Below are 12,368 nucleotides of genomic sequence, written 5' to 3'. Positions count from 1 at the left end.
AGATAGCCATAAAATGAAAGAGAGGGGAGAGGAGTGAAGAGAGAGGGAGGGAGAGGAGTGATTTTCACCTCCGGAGATTTGATCCCTCTGGACGCTTAGTAGATCCAATGTTAATATGGATCTAGGCTGGATACATGTAGTGTTCCATAACCCATAGATCTAAAATGTAAGTTTTTTTTACAAATATTATAAATAAATTAAATTAAAGAGACAAGTAAGATGAGACATGTGAAATATACCCTTATATTATGATAATCATGGATGTGTTTGCAACATATTTTTTATCCATTTTGAGGAACCTATTTGGATTTAACTTTTGTTATTCACCCAATATTGCATGAGGACCTGCAGAGTACTAGGGTGAGGGAGAGATCCAACCTTCATTTTGAGCCTTTACTACTCTCAGAAGTGTATATTTTTTCCCTTTCTACTTCCTCTTAGAGCCTATTATCATTCCCCTTTTGTCATAGTCATTTCCATTATGGTCATCACATGCATTATAAGCGACACTGTTTTTTATTTAGATAATATTTAATTTTAATTTGAAAAGGGACACATGTCAACTAGATACACATTTAGCTCAAATTGTGTTCTAGAATGCGCCTTTCCATGCAATGATATATTTTTTTACTTTTAGTTACTTCATCTTTTTTAAAGTTGATATAAAATTAAGTTATTTCACATAAACATCCAAATATTTTATTTATGTTTCAGAGTGAGAATAAAATATTTTTACCACATTTTCTGAGTTATGATGTGAACACCCAATCCACCAAGCATAATGAGAGGAGTGAGATTATTGATATTTATAATTCTTTTAATTAAAACTAACAAAATATGTATTTCAATTTTGTTTTTAATTATAGCCAACATTATTGTGCATTTAAAAAATAATTGACAATTTATATTTAAAAAAATATGTATCAACTTTAAATTGAGCACAGAAAAAATTACACATCTCCCTCATAAAAAAATACAAAATACAGATTTAAATACAACAACAATTTTTAAACCATTCATAAAACAAATTTCAAATTTTATAAAAAACTAATATTTAAAATAATATTAACTTTGTAAATTAATAATTATATATTTATTTTTAAAATATAAAAATAACTTAAATAAAATTTCTAAAATCATTATTAACCCATTTCAATATTAAAAACAAATAAATTTATAAATAATACTAATGTTTATAACTTCATTTTCAAATCTAATTTTTTCGAGCAATATTAATCATTCGTTATTTCAATTTTGAATAAAATTCCAATCAATAAAAAGTTGTGCCTTTATGGGTTTTCACACGGGAGGACCCTCTATGTCATGCCCCTACACTAGCGGTAGTCTTTCAACCACTTATAGTAAGGTGCGGCACCACCAAACACTTTCTTTTCACCAATACTTATGTTCATGGACTACGCTTTAACATTCGATACTTAGTTTATTTTTCGTTACCAAGTATTAAGATTAACCTTTATACTAATAAACACCCATACACATTCATTATCCACAAAAATTAACACATACACACAATTGTAACAATATAAACTGAGGGGCAACTCCTTGATATGAGTCTGCCCGAGCTTAATATATATTTTCCACTTTCATAAAAATACAAGTAATACCTTGGAAACCTCAAGTTTCATACTTCGACAAATACTAGCTCGTGACCTTTGTCACCGGGCTCCCACCTCATGCACACCTTGCACAGTGGTCACCTTACAATCCACAATTCAACTTTGCCAACTCGTGTGCACAGGTGCCCTCACCGGGTTCCCACCTCATGCATGACTCATTTGGGCGGGCATGCCTTCGTGTGGCCCTCCACCCAACTTGCCTTCACTCGAGCTGTTAACTCGCTGGGCAGACGCGCCTTCGTGTGCCCCTCCACCTGAACTTCACATGACCATCGGGCAGGTGCACCTTCATGTGGCCCTCCACCTGAACTCGCCTTCACCCGTGTTGCACAACTATCGGTCGGGAGTTCCTTCGTGCGTCCCTCCACCCGAACTTGCCTTCACCCAAGTTGCACGACTATCGGGCAGGCGCGACTTCATGCGGCCCTCCACGCGAACTCGCCTTCACCGAAGTTGCACAACCATCGGGCGGGCGCGCCTTCATGCAACCCTCCACTCGAGTCACCCTTGTTCACCAAAACTCCGTCAAGTCCTGTGTAGGGACCACCCCCTCATGTTAGCCCAACACACGTTCTTTACTCGGTCGGCTCATGGAACGAGCTCATGACTCGCCCACGTATAAACGTGTGACAACACCTTGCCAACATAACCTTGTCTCGCCCGTTTCGGTCGCTTGCCTTCAGTTATGTTCACCTCAACCATTCAGTGGGTCTGCCCAGGCGACTCGCAAGCCGCAAGGCATTACATCCTCCCCCACCTGAAGTCATTTTCATCCTCGACAATACCTCACCTTGGTAACCATCTGCCACCAAGATAACCATATCCGAACAGTCTTATCCTAATCCATGATATCACTTGGTCCCTATACTACAAACATCCCTGCAACATATGCAAAATGACCCTCTCCACCTTGTGTCATTCCATCCTATAAATTGTCATCAAGATACTCCAACATAATGCCAACACATCTCTGCACACTGGTACCCCTCATGACTCAAACTAGTTGGGTAGCTAATCCAACTGTCACGTCCAAACCATAAGAATGCACATCCTTATGTCACCATCAGTCTTTCTCTGACTTCTGCTACATCTTGGACTCATCAAGAATCTTCTCTAATCCCATGCTCAAGTCCATGGAATCTCCATCTCATCTGCAACATGTCCATCCCATCCATGGTCTTGTTATACAAGAGTGCACAACCTCTCCATCGGCACATACACATCTCCATGTCACATCAACATCTGCACAACATCCTTGCCTCGACACTCTCCATAGGATGCCTAGTGGGCTCCAGTATTGCAGCAATAATGTTGCAACTCCTGGGACTCCCTTCTTTACTTTTATCAACCCGGTAGTTCGTAACAAACTTGGAAGCGATGGTGCTATATGCACAAGTACTAGCTCTTGCCACGGCTGTCACTTGGTCAGCTGGCACAAGTCCGCTAGGAGCTTAAGCCAACTTCTATGAGCTCTTAGAAGAAGCTTTTTAACTGATGTATGAAAGCAAACTCAAAGAAGGCTAATCTACTTGTAGAAAGAAACTAGAAAGCTGAAAGGAAACGCAAACCCTAGCAAACCCTAATTTTATCAGCTAGCCCTACTGATGCAAGAAAGAGGATGCAAGCTACTGAAAGAGATGCCATTGACTTCTAGGAAGGTAAAATGCATGTGTATAAACTACATCTACAGTGACATCTGAAAAACAAACATCTCTTTTTATTTTTGAATAAGTTGTCAGAATTATCATGCATGTGGTTTGACTGTTTTGACTGTGTAGAGGTGGATTGGTGAGAGGAAATGCTTGCAGATAGTTGGGAAGGTTCAAAGTGGGCCTAAGGGGTCCCTAGCACCCTTCCAGAGAGTTTCACCAAGTTTGGCTATCAAGAAACCGTGTTCGTGAGCTTCTACAGGAAGTCTGCAGGGGTTCTACAGGATGTTCTGTATTTTCTACAGGATGTTCAGAAATGGGATTTTGGATGGTGGATGGAGGGAAAAAGGTGAAGAAGTGAGTATGGAGGTAGGATAAGGATGTGAGGGGGTCTAGGACTTGGTGGATGGAGCAGATGGGATTGATGGAGTATGGGCAGATAGAGAAGTGGTACGAGTGCTCTGCAAGTTGTTTGTCCAACTGAACCAACGAAGACTTGGAAAATCAGAGACCTAGTTACATTAACCTAATTTGATCTAGCTAATAGTAAAGAGAATGGACAGAAGTTTATTTGCAATGAAACCATATATAACAACTATGCAATGAAGCAATCAAGAATCTGAACATGTAACCAACTTCTGCAAATAAAAATCAAACACTAATGATTGCATGGCAAAGCAAAGATAGTGTTTTTGGTGGCAGCAAGGTCACCTTGATCCCAGCTCCTGATCCCACTGAGGGAGAGGTGAAATCAGAGGTGCTTGATGGCCTTTTTCTGAAGCTCTTCCCTGTTAATAACCTATCAACTCAATCTGAACATCAAAAGCCTTTCTAATCATCAACAATGACCTAGGTAATCAACAAGATTTTAATCTACTTTACAGAAATTATTTTGCAAAGACATAAAAAGCAAATAACAGTGGGTAAAGGAAGCCTTGGCACTTGGGTTGGGCCCAACCCCAAGAGCTACAGGCTCCGAAATAAAACTCAGAACTGATTCCAAGTAAAGTTGCTCTTCATTCCTCAAAGATAATCATGTCACAAGAAAGTTATACAGTAGTGGCTACAAAAATGAGCTGAAACAATGATAGCACTATAGTGCAAAACCCAATAGTTTCAAAAGTAAACTACGAAGGTTGAGGCCTTCCTATTTATGCACTACGAGGGTCCTAGCAGCCATCCTTAACTCAAGGGACTCGACTGTTAAAACTGCCAGTAAACAGTCACTCTTCACAAAGTTGCTCGGCTGCCTTTAGGATTCGTTTTGGTGGCCTGCTGAGCTCCGAGTTGAGGGTGGAGATTTCGAGGAAGGGCCATTTAATGCAAGAGACAACCTCCCTACGAATCCTCACCCTTGCTCCCTCATGCTTGGCTGTCACCTGGCTCATAATTGCTTGGCTTTGCTCCAAAATTTGTCCAAAAAACCTGAAATAGCCACGTATTAGCCTCCTTGGTAAAGTGACCACCTTTATTCGTTCAAATAACATAAAAATACTCAAAAACATGCATAATATATGAAAAATGGTGGATTGATGAAGAACAGTAGGTAAAATGAGCCAAATAAGTTACCCATTTTTTGGTTTCATCAATGCCCATGAGTGACACCTCTACACATGCTCCTGCATAATGTCCCTACATAAACTGCCATGCTCCATGTCTCCAACCTAATGTCCATGACTCTAGTTTTCCATGATATCCAACCAAGTAGCCCTCATCCCGACATGTGGTCATCCGCATCCAAGTTTGCAAATCTGTCATAAAGAAGCCCTTCTCCAAGGCCCCTTGTTAAGTTGGTGCAGCCCCTTCCAAATAAGGTCCCTGCACCAACCCATCTCCAAGGTTGTCTACCGAGAAAGGAGGGCTAGGAATTTTCCTCCCTAACTCTCATCCACCAGTGTATCAGATTGGTGTTGTGTCCTCAAGTATCTGTGCACGGCCTCAACCTCTTCACATGTACACCCAAGCTCACCAAGCTTGTCTTTCGTCAACTGAAAGTCATATATGCCCATAGCATACCTGAAAAACTCCACTATGCCAGCCAGATCTCTACCTGCATAACCTTCTCCAACCCCTACTTCTGAAGTAGAACTCAGACTTCCTTCATTTGCAACTTCATTGTGAAGATCTTCAATAGAAGATGCCTCTGCCAAGTGCTTCAAGATTCGTGAAATTGATCTTCCACTTCCTGCCTTCTTCCTCGCTCTTGCAATGAAGTCAAACAACTTCCATTCCTTTGTTGTTTGAGTCATACTCCTAAGTCCTCTTTACTCCACATCCTCATGCTTCACATTTGAGTCTTTGGGGTACAAAGTCATAGAATTCATCCTCGGTCTATACCCCAAGCAACTCCTTCTATTCATTGGAACCAACATAGTTCTCTCTTTAGTTGTGATCAAGAGAATGTCCCAGTCCACCATCGGTATGGCTTGTGAAAGCTTCATGAAATCTTGCCCCAACACCATAGAATGATCATCCATGTCCACAATCCTCAAGTCCAACTTTCCACACCACAAGCCCACTCTCACCTGAGTGTTCTCCATCACACCAGTAATAGCCTTCATGGTAGAGTTCACTGCTCTAAAAGCACTCCACTCTTTCTCCATCTCAGCTTTCTTCCCAAAGACTTTGCTACCTTCTTTCTTAAGAAGCTATGAGTAGCCCCCGTATCTACCAAAGCTGCAAATCTCTTGCCTTTCACGGTCACCTGCATAAAACTCAGCTTCAAGGCATCACCTCCTTCTGTCGGCTTTATCTTGTGCCTTACATCAGCAACCTTCTTCAAAAACTCGACCTCAGAAGTGTCCACTGGCTTATGTTCCAATTTGACATTCCTCCTAAGGTACTTTACTTCCTTGCTTGGCTCTTCTAAGTAATTTGATCCTGGTTCAACTTGATTTCCCTCAAGCTTGTCCTTCATTGCATTCTGCTCAAGTGCACCAACCAAGTGTCCATTGACTACCTCCATAAAACTAAGCTTCCGAAGATCCTGTGGATTGTCATGATAGTAAGTCCCCAACTTGTTAATGTAGTCGAACTCATCATGCTCAATTACAACAACCTTCTTACCAAGAAGCTTTTTATTTATCTCCTCCTCAAGTTGCTTGATTTCGGTCTCCACCATGGCACTTTTCTCCCTTAACCAAGATTTCTCATCCAAGAGCTATCGAAGACTAAGACCACTCTGTTGGATCTCCTAATAAAGTTCCTTGAGTTCACCATCCATCGTATTTCCGCATTGGCTGTTGAGTTCTTCAAGTTCCTTCCTTAGCTCTGAATAGTGTTCCTGAATTTTCATGTTCTCGGCTTTCATTGCCACCCAGTCAAAACTCCATCTACTCACTTGTTCCAACACTTTGTACCAGAAGACTTCACTTGCATTATGGCTAGATTCACCTGTCATAGGTTTCTCTACCATCTTCGCCATTCAGCGTTCTTCACTATTCACCAGGTACCTGCACAATTGAACCAACCCTTGATTCCACTTGTTAGTGAGATCAGCTTCCTTCGATAGTACTTCACCTGTCACCACTGTTACTTTACCAAGCTTTCTGCAAACTCGAACCAGCTTATGCAAAACTTGAAATTCCTTTCTAGTCTTCAGCCTTGCTCTGATATCAACTATCACGAAGTGCAATTGTGTATCAGCTTCAACACTTCAACACCAGCACTAGCGCACCAACACTAGCTCTGATACCAACTGTCACGCTCCTACACTAATGGTAGTCTTTCAACCACTTATAGCGAGGTGTGGCACCACCAAACACTTTCTTTTCACCAATAATTATGTTCATGGACTACGCCTTAACATTCGATACTTAGTTTATTTTTCGTTACCAAGTATTAAGATTAGCCTTTACACTGATGAACACCCATGCACATTCATTATCCACAGCGATTAACACACATACCCAATTGCAACAGTATAAAGGGAGGGCCAACTCCATGATATGAGTCTGCCCGAGTTCAATATATATTTTCCGCATTCATAAAAATATAAGTAATACCTTGGAAACCCCAAGTTTCATATTTAGACAAATACCAGCTCGTGTCATTTTTCACCAGGCTCCCACCTCGTGCACACCTTGCACCTCGTGCACACCTTGCACGGTGGTCACTTTACAATCCACACTTTGCCTTTGCCAACTCGTGTGCATGGGCGCCCTCACCGGGTACCCACCTCGTGCATGACTCGTTTGGGCGGGCGCGCCTTCGTGCGGCCCTCCACCCAACTCGCCTTCACCAGAGTTACTAACTCGCCGGATGGGCGCGCCTTCATGCAGCCCTCCACCCAAGCTTCACAAGACCATCATGCGGGCGCACCTTCGTGGAGCCCTCCACCCGAACTCGCCTTCACTCGAGTTTCTCATTAAATGGCGCCGGGACAATAACAAATGTCAGAAATAATACACTTCGTTTTGCAAAAATTTTTCCGACAAAAAATTTGATTGTCAACGTCTGTCTCTATAAACGGAGAATGAGAGGTGGGCCCAAACAGCCACGTAAGTAAGCTGGGAGAACCTGCAAATCGGGATAAGGGTTTCCCGTAAATTATGTGACATAAAATTTAATTTGGAAATTACCCTCAAAAAAAACGTTTATTGGACTGGCAAATAATAACTCGGTTTCGCAAAAGATACAATGGACTAGAACGTTTAGGCCCCAAGGGCATCAACATCGTCCCATTGGCCAACATCGTCCCATTGGCCAAACGGTGTTTGACTCAATTATATTTGCGACGTTGAAAAGAGTAACTGGGTGGGCACGATTACATAACTATTTTTTGGTCAACTGTTTATTTGGGGCAAAGGAACAAAGTAATAAAGGCAGCTGTCTGGTGTGTTTATTTGGGGGCAAAAGTTTATTTGGGGTAAAAGTATAGAGTAAAATAGTGGAATGAAGCATATATGAGACTGTAATTCTAAGAGAGTGTAGAGGATGTTTGTAAAGTTTTATATAAAATTTAGAATACTTATGAAAAAAGGTATTTGTATAAAACAAAGTTGTATAAATGTGATATTATGTGATATTTTAAATTTGGTGGCTTTGCTAAAAGTATAAAAGTATAAATGGTGTGGTCATATTCAAGATTTGTCTAATAATGATATATAATGACTGATAACTAATAATAATATATAATGACAGATAGTGACTTTCAAGGTACAATGAAATTGGACTACTAACTTCTTACTTGTAAAATAAAATAAATGTTCTTCCATTGAATTATCACATTTAAAAAAAATTAAACTTAAAAACATTATAAATAGTAAGTTCTATTAATTTTAATTAATTATAAAAAAGTGTAAATAAAGTATCATAAATGGTTAAGTATAGTAAAATATATGTTGTTCCAAAGTGCAAGAAGTGCTTAGGTATAAGCCATGGTTGTATGTGGAGTTTATGTACCAGCATTGGGGTGTTGATGATTGTGAATTGATCACAATAGCACATTAAAGTTTTTGTCATTCATATATATGCAACCTGTCTGCTGTCGTTTTTGTCTTCTGAATGCAACCTGTTTACTTTTCAGCTACTTTTCTCGTTATATAACAGAAACTGTATGTGCTTCTGTTTATTTAACCGGAATACAAAAAAGAGTCCTCCTGTTTAAAAGAAACAACTTTCAAACCAAAAGAGAATCCCAGTTAGTGCATGAATTGTACAGATAAAATATTTATCGTCTGCCTTGGTAACTAAGTTGTTTCTAAACCATAACAGAATACCGCGTAGAACGTGAACTACACGGCTAAAATATTTACCATTAGCGTTGTGAAATACGTTGTTTTGTATATTAGTGGTGTAGCAATAATAGCTATCAAAATACTTTCAAACATTAACATCATAAAGTAGGAGACATACACGGTAAAGTCGACACAGCACACAAAGTACTCAATAGTAGCCTAATTGTATTAAAAATATAATAAATCAACTGTGATTACATCATGACTTCTCAATATATTTTGGTGGAGACAGCGTGATTACTGGTAGGTATCCTAACTATATCAACAATGCAATAAACTAAACCTGAGATATATGAGCTTGCTTCATATATTTCGGTTCAGAAGCAAACTAATTTTCTGCGATAAATAAACTGTAGGAATATATCTAAACATTTAGGACTTGATTGCTTCAATAACTTTAGTTAAAGTGCCGTTCCTCCCCACGATTTTAGAGATAGAAAAACCGGCAGCTTGGAGTAGATCATTCCATTGTTTTCGGGTCCTTTCACCACCTCCCGGTAAACAATTCAACATAACAGAATCTAAAACATTGGCAGATCCTATCATGTCAGAGCCTTCCGTTAAATCCAAGATAGCCTCAGATAATATTAACTTTCCTTTGTCCGGAAGAGCGAGGTGGCAGTTGTTCAGTAGCTTGATGCAGTCTTCGTCGTTCCAACTATGTAGAAAATTCTTTCATGGGCAAATCCAAAATAAACTCTTATAAGTAAATAAAGTACCAATATGTTGCATATATACTGTACCAAATAATTAACGTCCAAATAAAGTCCATCACAACAGCCAAGAGTATTACTCACCTTCATAAAAATCGCATCTGCAGAGGGTGCGCTCTCAAACAGGTTTCCGCTCATGTGCTGTACGCCTGCGTGAATTAGAATAGGATTAACGAATAGATAAGGAACACGCTATCCTCATAATAAAATTCAGGAGGTGGAGTTTGATTTGATTTAGATATAAATGTTTATATGCATGTGGGAAAAAGTATATCTATAAGCTATAAGCAGCTGCAGTCTAACTAGATTGATTTTTTCCTTAGGATTTTGATAAAATTTGGGTAGAGATTTTTGTAAATTTGAATTATAGTTATTAAATTTCAAAATTTTGTGTGATTATGGGATTTTAATGATGTTAATTTATTTTCATCATAAAAATAATTCAAACACTAGGAACTACAAAATTTCTTCAAATATTTTTATCCAAATTCTTTTGACCGTTTGGGAAACGACTCCTATTTATAATTTAAATTTAAATTATAAATAATGATAATATCTATGAATGAGGCAGCGAAATTGGACATAAATAACCATATAAAGATTAACAGAAGCGAAATAGAAATACCGGGGATAGTTGGTGCAGTTGCGATGACTTGAGGAAGATCAAAGTTGATAGCGCGAATATGAGGATGCGCTTCAGTTATGAGACTCAACGCTTCCCCGCGCCCTCCGCCCATGTCCACCAGCGTGTTGATGTCTTTGAAGCCGTCGTAAACAGCTAAGACATATGTGATAGTGGCCTTTGTTACGGAGACCATGCCTGCGTTGAAGATGGCATTGAACTCCGGCTCGCCGGCTGCGAAATTCCAGAAGTCTTTGCCATTGCCACTAGAATTCTTGAAATTATCGCCGCCATGAAGCACACGTTCGTGAATATGGTCCCAGGCGGTAACGTAAAGTGGGTGTGTCTGCAAAAGAACGAAGGGAACAAGGCTTCGCGAACTAATATCCTCGGAGGTGAAGTAGGTTTTGGTGCGATTGGTAAGGCCATATTTTATGTTCATGGGGGCATTAACTCCCTCCGGTGGCACGATTGCCTGCAAGATTCCCATAGTGGAAAGGTAAGTAAGAATGCGGGAAAGGGCGCCCAAGTCGGGATCTTCAGAGGGGAGTTGGGCGGCGATCTGGTGCACGGAGAGAGAAACATCGGGGCCGGCTTTCGAGATGATGTCAGGGATTTTAAGACGAATTGCACATTTTAGGAGAAAGGGGGTCTGTAAGGAAAATGCCAGACTTAGGGCCGAAGCCCGAAGCGCCTCTTCGTCCTTCACAGATTGCATATTCATATCCGGAGCCTGAACCAGAAACCCTTAGTTGTTCACAGCTTGGATGTTCATACAACTCCTTTTAACTCACCACAGGCTCACTTGGATAGCAAAAGAAGAGGGATGCCAAATATATAGTATTTGGTGGTAGGTTCTTGTCGCCTGCTACGTCACACTTTGAATTGTCATTCAATTTCCGTGAGCTTGATTTAACAGCAGGGCCCAAACTACTGATCGTCATATATTTTGCTTCGAGTTTCGATTTATGGCCCACACAAATTAAGAGTGTCAGCTTAAAATTGACGGTTTATCATTTATGATAATAAGTTGCGCCGAGCTTATTTCGATTGCAGGTTGCCCAGACCGGTTTACGTGGCTCACTGGGTCCCTCCATCTCCGTTATGAATCCCAGTCAAAATAGTGTCTCAACCATAATCAGAATTCCATCTGAATCGATTCACGTTTACGTGAACGGTACGTCTACCAGAAAGAAAAGAAAATGTAAACTGGTCAGTAAGATTTCTCATGGAGAAGATGAGAATTCACCGGATCAACCGTCCATGAGAAGCAGAAGCGGCGGGAGGACTCATGTGAATGGGCAGCCATCTATTTGATGTTGTGAAGTTGTGATGATAAGTTGGGTTCATTTCTATATAATATTTTCACCTTTCTACATATGCTGTAGCTACTTTATATACGACCAACGAAACACTCTAACCTTGACATGATGATGTCATTTCTATATAATAATTTGACCTTTCTACCTATGCTGTAGCTACTTTATATACGACAAACTAAACACTCTACCGACTGACTATTTATTGGTGCCAAAAACCTTGACATGATTTCAGGGACGGAGCATTCAAGTTAAACACTACACCTGCTGAACATTTATCGGTGCTGAGAACCATGACTTGATTTGAAACCAAACTTTCTCTGATGTAAAGACCCTGCCGAAAACCATGACTTGAGTTCGGTGGTATTGACCTTGTTTTGTCGGTATCGAACCACGACTTCACTCACGTGCCGTATGAATATAATGCAACGCAACACAATAATCATATATCACCATATATAATAATAATAATATCGCATCATATAATATAATATAATATAATATAATATAATATATTATATTATATTATATTATATAATAATATAAAATTTGATTAGTATATATATTATTATATATTTTAAATAATAACAGTTTAGTAAATTAAATTTTATTATTATATTAAAAATTAACATATTAGCTATTATTTAAAATATATATTTCTCACCACTATATTATTGTTAATAATAATTA

The 12,368-nt window shown here is 39.5% G+C and overlaps 1 protein-coding gene across 1 annotated transcript; it reads right to left on the bottom strand.

Moving 5' to 3' along the window:
• Window positions 1-9,169: 9,169 nt before the first annotated feature.
• On the bottom strand, window positions 9,170-11,183 carry LOC149195757 (O-methyltransferase 11-like). The gene is made up of 3 exons (XM_089405421.1): window positions 10,363-11,183; window positions 9,822-9,886; window positions 9,170-9,696 (listed from the first exon to the last, which is right to left on the bottom strand). The coding sequence occupies exons 1-3, from the start codon at window positions 11,081-11,083 to the stop codon at window positions 9,397-9,399; spliced, it is 1,086 nt and encodes a 361-aa protein (XP_089261547.1). The 5' UTR covers window positions 11,084-11,183; the 3' UTR covers window positions 9,170-9,396.
• Between the last annotated feature and the right edge of the window lie 1,185 nt (window positions 11,184-12,368).

This window comes from Pinus tabuliformis, chromosome 2_2, assembly GCF_031772625.1.
Source record: "Pinus tabuliformis cultivar Carrire ecotype Pingquan chromosome 2_2, CPIR1, whole genome shotgun sequence".
In the NCBI taxonomy this organism is placed as follows: domain Eukaryota; kingdom Viridiplantae; phylum Streptophyta; class Pinopsida; order Pinales; family Pinaceae; genus Pinus; species Pinus tabuliformis.
The sequence above is the reverse complement of the archived record's forward strand: the minus strand, read 5'-3'. Positions and strand labels throughout refer to the sequence as shown.